This window comes from Elephas maximus, chromosome 26 (assembly GCF_024166365.1).
Source record: "Elephas maximus indicus isolate mEleMax1 chromosome 26, mEleMax1 primary haplotype, whole genome shotgun sequence".
In the NCBI taxonomy this organism is placed as follows: Eukaryota; Metazoa; Chordata; class Mammalia; order Proboscidea; family Elephantidae; genus Elephas; species Elephas maximus.
Genome location: NC_064844.1, coordinates 13485107 through 13506438, shown reverse-complemented (window position 1 = coordinate 13506438; position 21332 = coordinate 13485107). Strand labels below are relative to the sequence as shown.

Below are 21332 nucleotides of genomic sequence, written 5' to 3'. Positions count from 1 at the left end.
GTTTCCCACTCTGCACAAAATCTGACAGGCAAGAGGCTTGGTTGCTGTGCAAAGAGTACACTGCCCTTGTTTCCTAAGAGAGAGATTATGTTTCTAGCAAGGCTTTGACTCATGATTTGTCCTGTTCTGGCTACTGTTGCAGTTCACCCAGAGTGTAAAAATGCAGGTCTGTCCCAGTGTCACTTCATTGGCTATGACTGAACTGAGAAGAACCAGTTCAAAGCCCCAGCTGGCCATCTGAAAGACTTAAACCTTTCTGTTCAAGGTCCTGTAGTATCAATTATGGATGTTGCCGAAAAACTGGTGACCATTTTGGTCAAATTACCATCTTGGAAGAAGAGATTGGAGTCAGATAATCACGTGAACTTTCCAAGGCCTGGTGGAAGTGCTTCTGAAGTTGACAATGTTAAGTCATTTTTGCAGTTACTGATAAAAAATTTGGATGTGTAATCTTCTGTCCCAGCATAGAGATGCTCTCACTGATTTAAGTAAAAGGTGATGATGCTACATGAATTCAGCTAGAAGAGTCCTGGAATCTTAATAAGCTTATAGTCAGCTACCAAAGTACCATGGAAGCTCTGATTCACTTTGCAGCAAAAGATCTAGTTAGTTAAGGTTTTTAATACTTGTTGCTACTAAAGTGAAAAGCCAATTTCAACATGTTATTATTCAGGCCTAAGGCTAAGTTTATCATAATTTACTGTTAAAGAAATCATGTTTATTGAGGTATAATTTATATACAATGAAATTCACCCTTTTTAAAGGAGTACAGTATGAGTTTTGATAAATGTGTGCAGTTGCGTAACCACTACCGCAGCTGAGATACAGGATATTTTCATCACCCCAAAGAGTTCCGTCTTGTTCCTTTGAACTCAGTTTTCTCCCCTTTTCCCCAGTCTCTGGCAACTGCTTATCTGTTTCTTTCTGATGATTTTAACCTTTTCCAGAATGTAAAATAAATAGAATAGGATAATACATAGCTTTAGCGTAATACGTTAGAAATTCTCATCCGTGTGTTGCGTGTATCAGTATATTCCGTCATATTGATATACCACACTTTATCCACTTACCATTTGCACATTTGTTTCCAGTTTTTGGTATTTGTGAGTGAAGCCCCTAAATATATGCATATATAGGTTTTTTTTTTTTTTTAATAAGGATATATGTATATATTTTAATTTCTTTTGAGTAAATACCTAGGAGTGGGATTGTTAGGTCATATGTATATGCTTTTGTTGATTGCTTTGTCTCTTGATGGTTGGTTGTTTTCATTTTTTGTTTGTCTTGTTATTTTTGATTGAATACCAGACATATAGAAAGGGAGAGACTAAAGTAAATAGTATTTACACTTGGAAATGGTCATTTCTCTTCTCAGAGAGGGATATGACCTTATGTCTTATCCCTCTAAGGGATGCCAGTCCTTGGATTTTAGACTGTTTGGTTGCCCTAAGACCCCAGCTCTCTTATGGATTATGATTTGGAGATTTATCCAGCTTTTGCTCACTGTTAGAGTGGTACTGATTTTTTCTTTTTCCAGCATTTTATATCATAGGCAGCTGTGGAAACTTTGAGATCACTCTATAATTTATTCTAAACAGAATTAAAATTTTTATTTTATTTTTACAATGTTGACTTATTTTACTCTTGAGGATATAGCCATTAATTTTTCACAAGCATGAATTTTTTATTGTGCTTTAGGTGAAAGTTTACAGTGCAAATTAGTTGCTCATTCAAAAATTTGTACACAAATTCTTCTGTGACATTGGTTGAGATCCCTGCAATGTGTCAGCTCTCTCCCCCTTTCCCTTTACTCCCCCTGGGTTCCCTGTGTCCATTTGTCCAGGCTTCCTGTCCCTTCCTGCCTTCGTGGCTTTGCTTCTGGGCAGATGTTGCCCTTTTGGTCTTACATACTTGATTGAACTCGGGCACAGTCCTCTCCAATGTTAATTGTTTTATAGGCCCGTCTAATCTTTGGTTGTAAGGTGGACTTGGGAGTGGCTTCAGTTCTGAGTAAGCAGGGTGTCAGGGGCCTATGTAGTCTTGGGGGTTTGTCTAGTCTCTCTTAGACCAGTAAGGTTTTTTTGTGTGTGTGTGTGTGTGAATTTGAAGTTTGCTTTACATTTTTCTCCCACTCTGTCTGGAACCCTCTGTTGTGATCCCTCTCAGAGCAGTCAGTGGTGGTAACCAGGCACCATCTAGTTCTTCTGGCTCAGGCTGGTGGAGGCTGTGGTTCATGTGGTCCGTTAGTCCCTTGGACTGATACTCTCCGTGTGCTTTTGGTTTTCTTCATTCTCCTTTGCCCCAAACATGATGAGGCTAATAGGTGTATTTTAGATGGCTGCTTGGAAACATTTAAGGCTCAGACGCTACTCACTGAAGTAGGGTGTAGAACATTTTCTCTATGTTATGCCAGTTGAATGAGATGTCCCCTGAGATGCTGGTCCCCAGCCCTCAGCCCCAGTAATTCGATCCCTCAAGCTGTTTGGATGTGTCTAGAAAATTTCTATGATTTTGCCTTGGGCAAGTTGTGCTGACGTCTCCTATATGTGTGTTGTCTCTCCTTTCATCAAAGTTGATACTTGTCTACTATGTAGTTAGTAATTTCCCCTCCTCACCCCTTTACTGCCTTGTAACCATCAAAGATTGTCTTTTTCTGTGTGTAAATCTTTTCTTGGGTTTTTATAATAGTGGTCTCATAACAATATTTGTCCTTTTGTGATTGACTTTTTTCATTCAGCATAATGCTTTCCAGATTCATCCATGTTGTGAGATGTTTCACGGATTCATCATCGGTTCTGTATTGCTGTGTAGTATTTAAAAAAAAAAAAAAAAAAGGAATTTTCCGTTTTTTTTATGTACCGTAATTTATTTATCCATTCGTCTCTTGATGGGCAGTTGGATAGTTTCTGTCTTTTTGCTTTTGTGAATAATGCTGCAGTAAACATGGGTGTGCATGTCTATTCATGTGACGACTCTTATTTCTCTAGCATATATTCCTAGGAGTGGGATTGCTGAATTGTATTTCTTTTTCTAGCTTTTTAGGAGATGCCATATCATTTTCCATAGTGGTTGTATCATTTTACATTCCCATCAGCAGTGCATAAGAGTTGCAATCTCCCCGCAGTCTCTCCAACATTTGTTATTTTATGTTTTTTTGATTGGTGGCAGTTACGTTGGGGTGAAATGGAATCTCATTGTAGTTTTGATTTGCATTTCTCTGATGGCTAATGATCATAAGCATTTCCTCATGTGTCTGTTAGCTGCCTGAATGTCTTCTTTGGTGAAGTGTCTATTCATATCCTGTGCCCATTTTTAAATTGGATTATTTGTCTTTTTGTTATTGAGGTGCTGTAGTTTTCTGGGGATGTTAGAGATTAGCCCCTTGTTGCTATGTCATAGCCAATTTTTTTTTCCCAGTCTGTAGGTCCTCTTTTTACTCTTTTGGGGAAGTCTTTTGATGAGCATAAGTGAATAATTTTTAGGAGTTCTCAGTTACCAAGTTTATCTTCTGGTGTTTGTGCATTGTTAGTTATGGTTTGTATTGAATTTATGCCATGTATTAAAGCCCCTAGCATTGTCCCTATTTTTTCTTCCATGATATTTATCCTTTTAGGTTTTATATTTAGGTCTTTGATCCATTTTGAGTTAGTTTTTGTGTATGGTGTGAGGTATGGGTCCTGCTTCATTTTCTTACAGAGGGACATCCAGTTTTGCCAGCACCATTTTTTAAATAGATTATTTTTCCCCGTTCAGTGAACTTTGGTCCTTTGTCAACAATCAGCTGATTTACATCTGAATTCTCGATTCTGTTCCACTGTGTCTGTCATAGTACCAGTACCAGGATGTTTTGACTACCCTGGCTATATAGTAGGATCTAATATCAGGTAGTGTGAGTCCTCCTACTTAGTTCTTTTTTGTCAATAATGCTTTGCTTATGTGAGGCTTCTTTCCTTTTCATGTAATGTTGGTGATTAGTTTTTCCATCTCCTTAAAGAATTTTTTGGTATTTGGATAGAGATTGCATCATATCTGTAGATCACTTTTGGTAGGATTGACATTTTCACAGTGTTGAGTCTTCCTATCCATGAGCATGGTATGTTTTTCCATTTATGTAGTTCTCTTTTGGCTCCTTGCAGTAGTGTTTTGTAGTTTTCTTTGTATAGATCTTTTTCGTGCCTGGCTAGATTTATTCCTAAGTATTTTATCTTTTTAGGGGTTATTAGAAATGGTATGGTTTTCTTGATATCCTTTTCAGAGTTCTCTTTGTTGGTATATAGGAATCCAGCTAAATTTTTATATGTTGATCTTATACTCTGCTACTCTGCTGAATCTTTCTATTAGTTCCGGTAGTTTTCTTGTGGAATCTTTGGGGTTCTTTGTATAGGTTCATGTCATCTCTAAATAGCGATAGTTTTATTTCTTCCTTTACAGTTTGAATGCCCTTTATTTCTTTTTCTTGTCTGATTGCTCTACCTGGGACTTCTAGCACAATGTTAAATAGAATTGGTGATAAAGGGCATCCTTGCTTTGTTCCCGTTCTCAGGGGAATGCTTTTAGCCTCTTTCTGTTGAGAATGATGTTGGCTGTTGGTTTTGTAGAGATGCCATTTGTTATGTTGAAGAATTTCCCCTCTGTTCTTATTTTACTGAGTTTTCTTTATCGGAAATGGATGTTGGACTTTATCAGATACCTTTTCTGTGTCAATTGAGATGATCATTTGCTTCTTTTCTGTTTATGCACTGGATTACGTTGATTGATTTTCTAATGTTGAACCATCCTTGTATACCTGGTATGAATCCCACTTGGTCATGGCTTTTTTTTTTTTTTTTTTGATATGATGCAGAATTCCATTGGCTATAATTTGGTTGAGAATTTTTCATCTATATTCATGAGAGATATTGGTCTGTATTTTCTTTTTTTGTGATATCCTTGCCTGGGTTTGTTTTCAGGGTTATTCTGGCTAGTCAAGCTGTCCATGCCAGAGCCTTTTATGGTTAGGAGTTTTTTTTTTTTTTTTTATTACCTCTTCAGTCTCTTCTCTTGTTATGTGTCTGTTCAGATTTTCTATCTCAGTTTGTGTTAGGTTAGGTAGTGTGTTTCTGGAAATGTTTCCATTTCTTCTAGGTTCTCAAATTTGTTGGAGAACAATTTTTCATAGTATTATGATCCCTTTTATTTTAGTTGAGTCCATTGTAATGTCCCCCATCTCATTTCTTACTTGGGTTATTTGCTTCCTCTCCTGTTTTTCTTTTGTCAGTTTGGCCAGTGGTAATTTTGTTGATCTTTTCAAAGAACCAACTTTTGGTCTTGTTGATTCTTTCTGTTGTTTTTCTGTTCTCAGTTTCATTTATTTCTGCTCTAATCTTTATTATTTTTTTTCTTTTGTTGATTGTGAGCTTCTTTTGCTGTTCTTTATTTGTAAGAGGTGTAGGGCTAACATTTTGATTTTGGCCCGTTATTTTGGGATGTGTGGACTTATTGCTATAAATTGACCACTGAGCACTGCCTTTGCTGTGTTCCAAAGGTTTTGGTATGATGTGCTTTCATATGATTGCGGAATTTTTTATTCCCTGTTTGATTTCTTCTATTACCCCATTTTTTAAAAGCAAGGCGCTATTCAGTCTCCATGTAATTGGATTTTTATCCTTGTTCTTCCTGTTACTGATTTCTACTTTTATGGCATTGTGATCAGAGAAAATGCTTTTTATTATTTAGATGATTTGGATTTTATTGAGAGTCGCTTTGTGGCCTAAAATGTGGTCTATTCTGGATAATTTTCCATGTGCATTGGAAAAGAATGTATACTTTGCTGCTTTTGGGTGGAGTGTTCTGTATATGTCTGTGAGGTCAAGTTGGTTGATTTTGGCCTTTGGTCTTTTGTATCTTTGTTGAGTTTCTTTCTCGGTGTTCTGTCCATTACTGAGAGTGGTATGTTGAAGTCTCCTACTATTATTGTAGAACTGCCTGTTTCTCTTTTCAGTGTGTTAGAGTTTGTTTTATGTATTTTGGAGCCCTGTCACTGAGTGTGTAGATATTTGTTAAGGTTATGTCTTTTAGCGGAACTGTCCCTTTAATCATTATATAATGTTCTTCCTGTTCTTTTGTGGTTGATTTTTCCTTAAAGTCCATTTACTCCTGCACTTTTTTGGTTACTGTTTGCTTGATATATTTTTTCCATCCTTTGATTTTTAATATATTTATGTCTTTGTGTCTAAGGTCTGTCTCTTGTGGGCAGCATATTGACGGGCAATGTTTTTTTATCCATCCTCCCACTCTCTTTTTGTAGGCACATTTAAGCCATTTACATTCAGTGTGATTATGATAGGTACGAATGAGCTTATTGCTGTCATGTTATTCTGCCTTTTTTGTGTGTGTTTGTGGTCCTTTTTTTCTGTTGCTCTTACTTTCTTGTGCCAATTTCTTTTGTTTGTGAATTTTCTTTTTTTTTTTATCACAGATTTCATGTTTACTGAGACTTTGTTTTTCTTCTTTTTTATTTAGAGGAGTAGGTTTATTAGTTTTCTTTGTGTTTACCTTGAAATTTACACTTCCTACATTTGAACCAGTCTTTTATTGGTATCACCTTGACTTCCTTTTCCATTTGAAAGTTCTACACCTACACCGTTTATTCCGCCTTTTATTGTTTTGATGTAATTGTCATTTACGGATTGATGTCTGTGATTCCCTGTTTTAAGTTTTTTAGCTTTGTTTTATTATTGTGCGTTCTTTGCCTTGATTGACGCTGATCTGTGTCCTAGGCTCCAGTTGATGTCTGTTGTTGTTGGTCTCTAAAGGACTCCCTTTAATATTTCTTGTAAGTTTGGTTTTTATGAATTATGATTATGGTATGTCTTGGTGACTTTCTTTCAGGGTCTATCCTAAATGGGATTCATTAAGCTTCTTGGATGATTGTTTTTTTGTCTTTCATGATATTTGGGGAGTGTTCTTCCAGTAAAGCTTAGCAATATTCTCTGTGTTGTCCCCTTTCTACCCCTGTTCTGGAACCCTGATCATGTGCAGATTTTTGGTCTTGATTGTGTCCCACATAATTTTTTAGGTTTTCTTCATTCTTTTCTCTGAGTTCTCTTCAAAGTGGTGTCCATGGATTTGTCTTCAGTCTCTCTAATTCTGTCTTCGTGGTTTCAGATTTGCTCCTAAAACCTTCTATTGAGTTGTCTATTTCTAAAATTTTGTTGTTTATCATTTGGATTTCTATTTGTTGTTTTTGTATGATTTCTAATTGTCTATTTTGACATTTTGTTCTTATATTATTTTCTTGAATTATTTGATTTTTCTGTGTTTTTCTTGATTTTTGCTGGTTTTGTCTGTGTCTTCCATGATCTTGTCTATTTTTCCCTTGTTTTTTTCTGTTTTTTCCTCATCTCTTTCCTAGTCTCTCAAAAAAACACCACCAACAACAAAAAAGCACCTGTCGCCATCGAGTCAATTCTGACTCATAATGACCTTATAGGACAGAGTAGAGCTTCCAAGGAGTGGCTGGTGATTCGAACTGCCTACCTTTTGGTTAGCAGCTGTTGTCCTTAACCACTGCACCACCAGGGCTCCTCCTAGTCTCTTGGAGAGGCCTAAATATTAGTCTCTTGAATTCCATATCAGGTAGTTCCACTACCTTTTCTTTTATTGGAAGGTCATCTTGTTCCTTATTTTGGTCACTTACTGAAGCCATCTGGTCCTGCTTTTTTGTATGTCTTGATATTGTCTGCTATCTCTGAGATATTAAAGTATGTTTTCTTTGTTTATTGATTGTATATTTGTTTATTTCATCCAGCTTCTTTGTTTTGTTTTGATATGTCAGGGCAGGTGGGCCAAGTGTGCTTTGCTGATTGCTCATCTGTGGACATGATAGCTCTCACTACCTTGTCCAGGTGGGCAGGGCAGCAGCAGGCAGGGCAAGCCTGCTTCTCAGGACACTGGTTTCGCAAGGTGGCTGAGGGCTGACTGGGCAGGCGCCGTCTGCCTCCTGTTGTTGGTCCAGTGGTGTGATAGCATTCACAGCCCCTTACCAGATAGGTGGGAGTGTTAGACAGGGAGTGATACAGGCTTGCTTCCCTCTGTCCAGGAGCTGGTTGAGTGATGGAAGGGGAGGGGCAGTGCGGGCCTGAGTTGGGAATGCTCTAGCCGCAGCCACATGGTGAGGGCTGGCAAGAGGGGGGGTGGCGTATGGGACTAGGTGGCCAGGGCAGGGGGGACAAAGAAAACAAAAGAGAATGGAGAAAACAAAAGGATAGCTGGCGGCGGGGAGTGGTTGGACCTGGGAGGTGGTGGGAAGTAGGGGAGGTGGCATACAGGACTAGGTGGGAAGGAGAAAGAAAAGGAAGAAGGGGGAAAAATTGCATGGCAGTTGGGAGTGGGGCAGACCTGAGGTGACAGCAGGCCAGTAACTCTCTAGCTGTGTGGCGAAGTGTGACCTGTCAGGAAGGGGTGGGGGCGGTGTACAGGGCTGGGTGGGAGGGAGAAAAGAAGGAAGAAAGGGGGAAGAGTGTCACAGCAGGAGCCAGCAGGTGGGGGTGGGGTGGACCTGGAGTGGTGGTGGCCTGGTAGCTCTCTAAGCCCAGTGGCAGTACCTGGCCTGTCGGAAGGGGGTAGGGATGGCGTATGAAACAGAAGGGTGAGGGGTGGTAAGGTATGTTTCTCTGGTTACTGGGTGCTGTCTCCTGTTGGGAGCTCCCTAAAGTTGCCCTCCCATATGTACTCTCTGTCTGGGGTTGTTGCTGGCTATGCTCGAAGATGGTGATGTTGTGCCTTGTTAGTTGGTAGGGGACCTCTACTCTGTGTCTTGTCCTCATTCTATTTTCCTTTAGTTTCTTCTTCTATTTGGTGTTTGATCTAGTTCTTCATCCTTCCATTTGACACTTACGGTTCTAGGATTGACGTTTGTATCTGTTTTGCTTAGTTTTTCGGGTCTTTACTGCAGAGGGACAGCATGATGTCTGTCTAGGTTGCTATGCTAGCTCTGCCTTCTGAATTTTCTTATATTCCATCTGTGAAGGAAATCTGTTTCCAGTATGGTAAAAAATAGTTGCATGCAAAATGTATTTTATTTATCTGAATTTTTCTGTGTAGGATTACTTGTTGGGGGCACTTTGAGGGTTCGTTGTAGAGAATATTCTTTTGAGTATGAATCTCAGGACAGTCATCTATTCAAAAAAACAAGTTCAATATGTTGTATCTTAAGTTGATGGATTGAGATACGTCATATTGTATTATCACCTGTACCTCACAAATTCAGGGGAATATGAAGAAAGGCATCTGTTCAGATCTTAGTAAAGCTTCTTGGGTCTGTTGGGGGCCTTCTTTAGCTTCTGTTACCCTCCAGGCTCCCAAAACTTCTCGGGCTGTTATGATGAAGGCCCTTTGAGTACTCAGTAGCTGTCTTTCCATGACTTCTCTACCCCATCCTTGAAGCTAAAGTACCCTGTTGCATGTACAATGTGTGTGTCAACCTAGGATGTGTTTCTAAAACAACCAGCATATGAGCTTTCACCAGCTTTTCAAGGGGTCTGTGACCTTCTCAGAAAGGTTAAGAACTACTGCTGTAGATTCTGTGGCATATACAATCTTTTTTTAAAAGTCCCTGTTCTTAAGCAGCTTACAATCTTGTTGATTTTGATTCTGCCTGTGAAAAACCACTTGGGAGGCAGTGTGGCACGGTAGTTAGGAGTGTAGTCTTAGAAATCAACCTTGATTTTGACTTCCGCTTTATTCCTTTCTGGCTTAGGACCTTGATAAGTCACAGTGCCTTATTTCTTAGAGTGTTGCTAGGCTTACATCAGAAAATGCCTGTAAAATACTCAGCAAATGCTCATTTGTTGGTTGTCCTGGATGAAAATAATGATAAAAATAATAGCTACCTATGTAGCCTGAAGTGATGACCAAGTTTCTTTTGTGTATTTTATTTATTCCTTGAATATGCTGCTTCTCCTTTTTACTTCATTGAATTATTTAATATCAAAAGAAATATTTAGAAACTAACCAGTACTGTATATATTTAGGTGCTAAATAAATTGAAGATGGGATATAAAAACAACTGGCAAATATTATTTGATGGCGTTGAACTCATTTGTTGTCTAGGTCTGGTTGTAAGTGGGCTTAATGTCATTTATACTTCATTCCCATAGCACTTGGGAATGCTAGGGATATTCTAAAATTCAAAATTAGAAGGAGCATCATTTTATAGGGCAGAAATATATTTTAAGTGACCACTTGTAGAATACTTGGTAATTTTAAATTCTGTGTGATTCAATGTTTTTATATTTCTCAGTGTTATATATTTCACAGCTTGTGTAACTTGAAGAACCCTTACTGAATTTCTTTCTCTTTTTAGGATTCTAACTCTCAGAAGGATTTAAGTACTCCAGCCACTGATGACGATATTCATGAAATAATTCAAATAGATGGAGCCGGAGATACATCTTCCAATGAAGAAATAGGAAGTTCAAGAGACGTAGAGGAGAATGACTTTCTAAGGATGATTGATGCGGCACACCTGAAGTTACTTGAGGAAGAAGGTGATGGTGTATCAAATGGAGACTCTACTGTTAACAGCAGTGGTAACAGAGACCCTCAAACAGGCATTGTAGAAGAGGTGAGGATCGCTTTTGAGATGCGACCTTTTTTTACTGAATTTATAATGTTTGTATTTGAGTATACTTTGGTGTCAAAAGAAATAACAATTAAGATTAACCCTGTCGTGAGTCTTATTTGTATTATGGGATTTAAACTTTTAAACTGTAATTTAAACCAGTGTTATGTATTTTAAAAAAAAAAAATTTTTTTTTTTATGTATTTAGGAATCAGCTTCTGTATTTGGTGGCCTTAACTAGAGACAGTGGGATGTTTGGGGGGTGGAAGCAGGGCTTAAAGAAGACAGCCAGGGTAGATACAGTATCTGCTCTAATGCTAATAAATGTGGTAAAACCTGGGTGGAAGATGATAATTAAGTACGTAAGTAGTGTTAGCTGTCATTTATGATGACCTTACATACGTGCCAGGTAGTGTGCTGAGTCTTGCCTGCCATGTCTTATCTAATATTCCCAGTGTGCTATGCGTGTTCTTACTGTCCTCATTTTACAGAGGAGAAAACTGAGATATGGAAAGTTTTAACAACTTGTCTTAGATCAGTCATGCAGCTATTCAGTCTCAAAGCTGAGTTTGACTCTAAAACATATGCTTTTAAGTGTAATACTATCGTGCCTCTCCAAGCTCTTTTATTTCTATATATCTCTCTTTAGAAAATCCAAGGTACCATGAAATTCCTTAATGTGGTCGTCTTTCATCTTCATCTTTAAAAAAAAAAAAAAAAAAAAATTTTTTTTTTTTTTTTTTTTAGGACCCTTTAAATTCCGGAGATGATGACAGTGAGCAGGATATGCCAGACCTGTTTGATACGGATAACGTGATTGTCTGTCAGTATGACAAGGTGCTGTATTCACCTCTTGCACTTTGTGTTTCTTAATTGTATTATAGTAGAAAGGTATGCAAAAGGGTGGGAAGTAATGATGGGTAAGTTCTAGTTCACAGTTAAATTAACCTTGAAACCGTTTAATTCTGTAAGTTTTGAGGGTGTGTTTTGGGTCTAACACTGTGTGGTCTTGATGCCAAAAGTGCAACAGCCCTTAACTTAAGGAGTTGACAGGCTTATTGAAACAAGATGTTTCTGTACAGAATAATAGAGTGGTAACAATAAGATGGCAGGTAAATCAAAAGCTAAGACGAGTGGCATGGAAATCAAATGCTAAGATATGTGGCACTGTCCTAAAAGTGGCTAGGAAATGCAAGAAATCATTTGTAGTTGGAGCTGTGGGTGATGTGGGCTTTGAAATGGGCCTTGAATGATTTGTAGCATAGAGATAAGTGAGGAGAGTAGGCATTCAGAGTGGAATAGACTGATAAAAGACAGAGACATGAGTGGGCGTGGTAGGTTTGAGGGGCAGTGAAGAGATAGTTCTACCCTGAATGCCTTCTTTTTGGGTGTACTGTGAAGCTGGGGAAGGAGCCCTGGGGGTGGTGCAGTGGTTAAGCACTAGTCTGCTAACCGAGAGCACATGGTTCGAACTCACCAGCCACTCCACAGGAAGAAGATGTGGCAGTCTACTTCTTTAATGGTTACAGCCTTGGAAATCCTATGGGGCAGTTCTGCTCTGTCCTATGGGGTCGCTATGAGTCAGATGGGAAGGGATTTTGGATGAAGCTGGGGGAGTGGACTGGGCAGGGAGCAGATTGGAACGTACTGAATGCTGGTAGGAGAAATCCACACTGGATCTGGTGGACGTTAGTCTTCTGAACAGGTTACTGTATATATTGTAATTGGGTATTGGGTGTAAAAACTTGAGTGAGTAGTGGTTTGGAAGCGGCAGATGCTAAGAAAAACGGGCAGGTGCAGACATGAAGTAACAGGAGCCCAGACTAAGGACGGTAGTGAGAACACGGGAGAATTGGAAGTCATGACAGAAGAATTAGTGGGACTCGGCGTTAGTTGGACATTAGAGAATGCCGGACGAGGGCAACTGAAGGTATCTGTGAGGTATCAGATACAGAGATTAAGTTAGTAGCAATTTAACTTGAACCTACTGCACTGAGTTGATTCTGACTCCTAGCGACCCCATAGAGTTTCCAAGGCTGTAAATCTCCACAGAAGTAGACTGCCACATCTTTCTCCTGTGGAGCCACTCACTGGTGGTTTCAAACCGCCGACCTTACGGTTAGCAGTTGATGGCTTTAACCACTGTACCACAGGGCTCCCAGTAATTTAACTTTAGCAACTAAAAAATAGACTGCTTTTTTTTTTTCTTCTTCTTTTTTAAAATACTACAGCTGTGAGAGGATGGATTGGCCAGTTTTTGGCCTTATGTCAGGCATATTTATATCTTTGATTTATTTTTCTCCCAGTCATAATTTGAATATACCTAGGGGAAACAAATAATAATGCTTTAAATTGCTATAAAATGAATCCTTTTCTCTAAAAATCAGATCACTTTCTGTCCTATAACATTTTATACAGCTAGTTTTTTTAGAGAAGGCAACTTGGAGACGCTGGTAAACGTGACCGTAAGAAAGCATAGCGAGAGTTCTCAGTTTGAAAGTTAACTTTAGTTTCTTATTGACAGTATATTACATTACTTTCTATGAAAAAACCGTTATAAGGCACTACATTATATATGCATTTCATAGAGTTTCAAAGAATTTTCTAGACCATTGTGGATATGGTGTCCTTTATTGTGTTGCATTGTGGGAGATAGCTTGCTTTGTGGAGATTAATTACGTACTTCTTTGTGCTTTTCAGAGTGTTCTCGTACATTGTCTTTTCCGCCTTACAACAACCTTGTGGGGTCATAGAAGGAGTGATATTAGATTTACAGTGATTAAAAATCTAGTTGTCTGAGAATATTCTTTAATTAGTGAATATTTTAAGGCCAATACTAAAAAATTAATGGAAACCATGGCAATAGGGAACCATTGAAATGCTTTTAAAAGGGAATGATGAAGTCAGAAGATAGATAACAGAGAGAATATATCTGAAAGGTCAAAGGGGGAACACTGTTGGGGTACATTTTTATCAAAGAAAAGCTTCCCAGCTCTGGTCATTGGTTGACTCGTTTCAAGGAGTATTAAATGTAACCAAACTCAAAGCAATTGAAAATATTTTCAGTCTCTTTTTAGGGCTTTACTCCTCAGTCGTTTTGAAGGCCAGTCGCGTAAATTCCCCTTGAGGTTGTTACAGACGCAGAATTTCGAGTCCCCGTCCAGAGTACTAGATCAAAACGTACTTTTTAACAAGACCCCCAGGTCATTTGTATGCACGTTCAAGTTTGAGAAGCACTTTTTGTCTTTTCTGAGTGTATTTTGTTTGGCTTTGATTAGCATATAGAATTTACCTTTAAAATTTACAGGCTAATTTGGGAAAAACGTGAAAATATTAAGATGTGCAGTGAAAAAGGACTAAATGATGTCCACTGGTCTACGTGTTAACTGAGAATTAAAGGGTGCGGACACATTATTAGAGGCCTAGAGAATGTCTAAGATTAATAGAAAGATTAAAGTAACAAGGATCTGATAGGGAAGATTAGTGGTGAAATGAGACCTTTTACTATAGATTATCCTGTGCTTTGGAGTCACTGAGTGGTACAAACTGGCAACACGCTCGGCTGCCGAAAGGTTCGAGTTCACCCAGGGGTACCTCAGAAATAAAGCCTGGTGATTTCTTTAGAAAAATCAGCCACTGAAGACGCTGTAGAGCACGGTTCTACTAATTCACGTGGGATTGCCGGTGAATCGTTACCAACTCATTAGCAACTGGTTTTATTCTGTGCTATAAATAGGACACTATAGTGGAATGTGAAAATATTTTCATATGCTGCATCTTCATTTAACGGGTTTTGGGTTGGGTATTCTTGTATTTCTTTGGTTTCTGTTTTATACTTGAGTCTTCATTCATTTGCTGTGTATCTTGGTGTATAATGGGACATAGGATTCCACCTTCCTCCCCCCTCCTCCACCCCAGGGACTATGCAGTTGTCGTAATGCCACTTATTGAAAAGTTTATTTTGTCCCCACTGATTGAGACGATTCCTTTATCATATACTAAATTTCTGTGTGTATTCGGGTCTACTTCTTGACTTTCTGTTTTGTTCCTTTGGTTTGTCTGTTCATGGACCTGTACTACATTGATTTAACTATTGAGGTTTTGATGTCTGGTAAGATCAGTTCTTCTTCACTGATGTTCTTTTCCAGAGCTTTCCTAGATATTTTAATTTATTTTTTAAATATTAACCTCAGAATCAGTCTGTCTTGTTCAAAACAAAACCCTTTTGGTATTTTCTTTGGCCTCACGTTACATTTACGGGATTTGATATTTTCATGATGTTGTGGAGGAGTAGGTTGCAAGGCTACCTTGTAGAGGAGTGCTTCCTAAGAACAAGGTAGGGTAAACATCAGAAGGAGGTAAGGGAGTGAAGCATGAGGATATTTGGAGAGAAAACATTTCAAACAGAGGGAACAGCCAATATAAAGGCCCTGAGGTAGAGGAAAGCCTATGTATTCAAGGAACAGTGAGGAGGCCATAGCAGCAAGGGAGGGATCTTTGTGGTTCATGGTGAGGACTTTAGTTTTTGGGTGGGAATCGTTGAAAACTTTCAAGGAGAAAAATGACATCTGGTTTATGTTTTTAACAGAATTTCTTCGGCTGCCGTGTTTATACTAGACTGTAGGGGGACAAGGGAGAAATCAGGGAGACTAGTTATGAAGCTATTGTATGAATCCAGGCGAGAGTGGACGTTGGCTTAGACAACAGCTACAGTAGTGGAGGTGGTAGAAATTGTTAGAATACGATTGTGATTTGTACCGTGGTGTGTATGTGTTTCTCCATCTATGGTCAGCTGTATGGATATGAGCACAGAGTAAGTAGAAAAGTTGGATTTAACTCGGGCTGTTTGTTTAGCTGCATAAATAGAACGACATAAAGAGGGGCAGCAGAATGATGATAATGATCGATACAGAATTTAAGCTGGGCAAGGAGGAAAGTGAGGCCGTTGAGGGAGGGAGGAAGGAGAAATAGTGGAAAAGATAAGAGGACCAAAGGCATCAGGTCCTGGCAGGGGTAAAGGAATGTTAGAGTTGGGTTTTAGAAGGAATGGGCTGGAAAAATAGGAAGTTGGGTTTGGATAGTGCAGTGGTTGAAATTGAGATTATGGAGAGGTTTAGTGGTTGGTCACGTTGATATAATTATCGATAACCATATTGATAACTCATAAATGGTTGAGGTAGGGCGGAGGAAAAAAATCAGTGGATAAGTCAGGGAACTAAGAGGCCAGGGTATTTGGAAGGCACATCTTTGAGCATATTGAAATCTTTAGGATTTAACGCACTATGAGTCGGGATCGACTCGATGGCAGTGGGTTTTTTTACTGGAGACAGTGACTGAACCAGGAACAAAAATCCTCAAGGACTGAGGGGGAACAGGGTCTTGCACCAATGACGGGTAGTAGACTGTATAGTCTGAAGACATGGGATCAAAGGTGGATTTGTTTTTTTAAATAATTTTTATTGTGCTTTAAGTGAAAGTTTACAAATCAAGTCAGTCTGTCACATATAAGCTTATATACACCTTACTACATACTCCCATTTACTCTCCCCCTAATGGGTCAGCCCATTCCCTCCTTCCAGTCTCTCCTTTCGTGACCGTTTTGCCAGTTTCTAACCCTCTCTACCCTCCCATCTCCCCTCCAGACAGGAGATGCCAACACAGTCTCAAGTGTCCACCTGATACAAGTAGCTCACTCCTCATCAGCATCTCTCTCCAGCCCATTGTCCAGTCCCTTCCCTGTCTGATGAGTTGTCTTCGGGAATGGTTCCTGTCCTGGGCCAAAAGAAGGTTTGGGGACCGTGACTGCCAGGATTCTTCTAGTCTCAGTCAGACCATTAAGTCTGGTCTTTTTATGAGAATTTGGGGTCTGCATGCCACTGTTCTCCTGCTCCCTTGGGGGTTCTCTGTTGTGCTCCCTGTCAGGGCAGTCATTGGTTGCGGCCGGGCACCATCTAGTTCTTTGGGTCTCAGGATGATGTAAGTCTCTAGTTCATGTGGCCCTTTCTGTCTCTTGGGCTCATAGTTATCATGTGACCTTGATGTTCTTCATTCTCTTTTGATCCAGGTGGGTTGAGACCAATTGATGCATCTTAGATGGCCACTTTTTAGCATTTAAAACCCCAGATGCCACACTTCAAAGTGGGATGCAGAATGTTTTCATAATAGAATTTATTTTGCCAATTGACTTAGAAGTCCCCTTAAGCCATAGTCCCCAAATCCCCGCCCTTGCTCCGCTGACCTTCGAAGCATTCGGTTTATCCCGGAAACTTCTTTGCTTTTGATCCAGTCCAGTTGAGCTGACCTTCCCTGTATTGAGTATTGTCCTTCCCTTCACTCCTTCCCTTCACCTAAAGTAGTTCTTTATTTACTAACTAATAAGTAAATAACCCTCTCCCACCCTCCCTCCCTCCCCCTGTCTCGTAACCACAAAAGAATGTGTTCTTCTCAGTTTATACTATTTCTCAAGATCTTATAATAGTGGTCCTATACAATATTTGTCCTTTTGCATCTCTCACTCAGCATAATGCCTTCCAGGTTCCTCCATGTTATGAAATGCTTCACAGATTCGTCACTGTTCTTTATCGATGCGTAGTATTCCATTGTGTGAATATACCATAATTTATTTAACCATTCATCGTTGATGGACACCTTGGTTGCTTCCAGCTCTTTGCTATTGTAAATAGTGCTGCAGTAAACATGGGTGTGCATATATCTGTTTGTGTAAAGGCTCTTATTTCTCTAGGGTATATTCCGAGGAGTGGGATTTCTGGGTTGTATGGTAGTTCTATTTCTAACTTTTTCAGAAAACGCCAGATAGATTTCCAGAGTGGTTGTACCATTTTACATTCCCACCAGCAGTATATAAGAGTTCCAATCTCTCCGCAGCCTCTCCAACATTTATTATGTTGTGGTTTTTGGATTAATGCCAGCCTTGTTGGAGTGAGATGGAATTGTATCGTAGTTTTAATTTGCATTTCTCTAATGGCTAATGATCGAGAGCATTTTCTCATGTATCTGTTAGCTGCCTGAATATCATCTTTAGTGAAGTGCGTGTTTATATCCTTTGCCCACTTTTTGATTGGGTTGTTTGTCTTCTTGTGGTTGAGTTTTAACAGAATCATATAGATTTTAGAGATCAGGCGCTGGTCAGAGATGTCAAAAAGTGGATGTTTTTAAGGAGGAAGAAAATGGAATGGTTTGAAATAATAATGAAGAGCAAAGAACATACCGGTTCTAGTGGACCAAAGAGTGAGAAAGCATCATCTTTTCAAAGTTTAGTCTTAGTTATTTTATCTCCTTTGTTACTGCTGTAAATGGGGCCCTCTGCTATATTTTCTGTTGCTTGTATATATGAAGGCTGTTGATTACTGTATATTAATTTTGTATCAATATTGAATTCATATTAATTTGTCATTAACTTGGATTTTTCAGACATATAATCATAGCATCTGCAAATTTGTTTTGTCCTTTCTTTTTTTTCCACTTCTTTTCTTTTGCCTAATTGCATTGGCTAGTACCTCTACTGACTAGAGCCTCTAGAGTGTTAAGAAGTTGCATGATAGTGGGCGTTCTTGTCTGTGTCCTGCTAAGCATGTTGCTGGATTGGTGGCTGATGTAGGTGTGTGTGTGCATGCGTGTGTACTCTTTGATTCTTGAGTTTATAAAAAAATCTAAAATGCATGAGTTTTTATCAAATGCTTTTTCAACATCATTGCTGATGATTATATGATTTGGCTCTTTAGGTCTAATAATATGGTTTTTATATTAGTAAATTCCTAATGTTGAACCATTGTTGCAGTTCTAGAATAAATATAGTCATTTGATAAAGCTACCAGCATGAGTTGTTGTCCTAATTTCTCCTAATTCTGGCCAGATTTTACCACATGTGATGAGTGCAGGATTCTGTTGTTATTTGCATTCCAGGAACTTTTCAGGACCTCTGATAGTGAAAATTTGGTAGTCAAACTCAGAGTAAACATTTTCTACTATTAGAACTTTTTTTTAAAACACAAGCAAGGATTTATCCTTTGTTTTTTCTTATGCTTCACAAAATGAATCTGAGTAGCAGTCACGGGCTTCTCTTCCTGCATTTGACTATTTATAGTCAACGACTAGGTTTAATGTTTCCCCTTGCCTCAATTTTAGAGCATATATTTCTAAGGCTTTCTAAATAGTCACTTGTGGTTTACCCAGAGGTAGCAGTGATTTCATGGTTTCTTACCTCTGAAAGGTGGGTAGAGTTTCTCATGTCTTATTTTGTCTGTCTAGGCTGATTTATGGGATCCAAAGAACAGCCAGTAGAATCTAGCAGATTGTAAGCTGTATTTTCTGACCTTGCTCAGTGCTTTATTGTGACTTTTTTCTTCATCATGAAATGCGCCTTTTTCCATCCCTGATGATAACTACATGCTCCCTGTTTATCCCTTCGCAGACATACTGAACTCCTTGCTGTTCTTGAGCAGTCCAGGCATGCTCCTCCTCAGGGCATTTGTACTTCTGTCTTGCTGAGTCAGTATCTGCCTATCTTTATCCCTCACATACTTTAAGTCTCTGCTCACATGTCACCTCCGAAGTCAGGCTCACCCTGACCGTCCTATTTAAAATTGCATCTCCACCTCTCTATTTATGATCCCCCTTTTCCTGCTCTACTTTTAAAAATAGCACTTAGTATCTTTTAATATTTTATATCATTTACTTATTATTTTCTGCCTCTCTCCTCCTCACTAAAGTGTGGACTCTTCAAAGGCATCCCTTTTGTCTGTTTTATATTTGTGTGTGTGTATAGTGGCCTAGTGGTTAAGTGCTACGGCTGCTAACCAAAAGGTCGGCAGTTCAAATCTGCCAGGTGCTCCTTGGAAACTCTACGGGGCATTTTTACCCTGTCCTATAGGGTTTTTTTTTTAATAGGGTTGCTATGAGTCAGAATTGACGCAGTGGGTTTGGTTTGGTGTGTGTGTAAATATACATATTTAAACTAAAACGGAGTCAGATACACAGAACTCAGATATTTGTCGAGTGAATGAATGAGCTATCTTAAGGCGATCTTTTAAGGAACTCCCACTTAGGGTCAGAATAATCCCATGTGATATAGCAGAGAAATATACATGATCCTTTCACTTACAAAATGAATGAATTTAGATTATTTTTCTCCCTCTAGGTTCATCGAAACAAGAACAAATGGAAATTCTATTTGAAAGATGGTGTTATGTGCTTTGGAGGGAAAGACTATGTATTTGCAAAAGCTGTTGGTGATGCAGAGTGGTAAATCTTCTGAGCTCAGTATATCAACCTCGTAAATCGGTGGGACTGTAATATTGCATGTTGTGAAACTTGACTTTTATTTTAAATACAGCCCAGTACAGAACTGCTCACATTTTTCGTTCACTGTATGGAATTGAATAAATTATAATTCAGATGCAGATACAAATGTATGTTTGTGTATTTCTTTTGTTTACTGGTTTAACTTCTTAAGTTTTAACTGTCACTATTTCTGCATTACAAAGCATAGGTGCACTGGGCTTGATGGGGCATGAAGCGATGTCACATTTCTTTGTCAAGTCAGAATTTAAATCAGACCCCAGATCTCCTTCATGGTAAAGTCAGTGTCTGCTATGAGACTGGGGCCAGTGTTCCCCCACCTCTCCCCAAAACATATTACAAAAGGTCTTGGGGCATCTCATAAGTAGCAGGATGTTCTAGAAAGCTTCTCCAGGTCTTCAGTCTACACTGGTCTCTGGCAGTGTGCTGATCCTGTAAGCCCAGATGGTCCCTGGGAGGCAGAAGGCTCTCCTGTTCCTGCGCTATTTTTGAATACGAAAATCTTTGCCAAGGCCGGGATTCCTGGAGCTAAGTATCAGTCTCTCTATACTTATGGCCAGACCACCTCTTCAAATCCTCTGGTCTCCCTGGGGAATTGTTAGAGACTGGGTTAGGGTCCTGCATTCTAGAAACCTCAAAATTCTGTCTTCTTCCAAGTCATGGTGGGTTTTCCCTGTCTTCCTGCCATTTTCCTCCCCCTCCCCGCCAATTTTCCTTGCAGTGGAAGACCTCTTTGCAAACCCGTTCCCTCAGAGACACTGTCTCTCTTCCTTTTCCCTAACATAATCCCTTCATTCAGTTTAGGCCTTCTAAAACAAGTAAGTCAAGAAGAGGTGTTCTGTTTGGGAACCTTTTGCTTTGGCCTGGCAGTCTCACTTGAGACAAGGAAACCCGGATACTGCCTTGACATCAGGGCAGAGCTCTCATTTTCCTGTAGCAATAAAAACAAAGCAAATTAATATCCTAATAAGCTATTCTGTAATACTGCACTCTCTTTCTTAGTAGATCTTCAGATTCATCAAAGAAACATTTTCCTATCATTTCTGCTTCTCTCAGGAGGTGGAGTTCACAAGGTCTTTAATCTAGTTTCAGCCCTCAGTGGTGTTCTCCATGGCAGTGACTCTCACATCAAAGGTGATGCTGGGATGAGTGGGTTATGGTGTAAAAAAGCTCCCTAAGAATTAGTTAGGTAGATCTGGCTGGGCACAGGGCAAATGTCCCATTTATTTTTGAGAAGCAATCCTACTTGGAGGCTTTATTTTATTCCAACATTTGTTCTATTCTACCCAGGGGACTCAGTTGCTGGTAGATCTTTTCAGAAGCTATATAACTCTGTTTTGGGCCTTGGACAGCATGGGTTAGGGGTTGTCTTTGGCCGCAGCTACATGAGGATTAAGTTAGTACTAACTAG

The 21332-nt window shown here is 39.2% G+C and overlaps 1 protein-coding gene across 2 annotated transcripts in view; it reads left to right on the top strand.

Annotated features, from left to right (window-relative positions):
* Nucleotides 1-19900, top strand: part of GTF2A1L (general transcription factor IIA subunit 1 like) — a 55520-nt gene extending 35620 nt beyond the window's left edge. For both annotated transcript variants that reach the window (XM_049870550.1, XM_049870549.1), the window contains 3 exons: nt 10346-10606; nt 11351-11440; nt 19761-19900. In XM_049870550.1, coding sequence (XP_049726507.1) covers nt 10346-10606; nt 11351-11440; nt 19761-19868 — 459 coding nt within the window. In that variant the 3' untranslated portion in view covers nt 19869-19900. The remainder of the gene's footprint in view (nt 1-10345; nt 10607-11350; nt 11441-19760) is intronic.
* Nucleotides 19901-21332: the final 1432 nt, after the last annotated feature.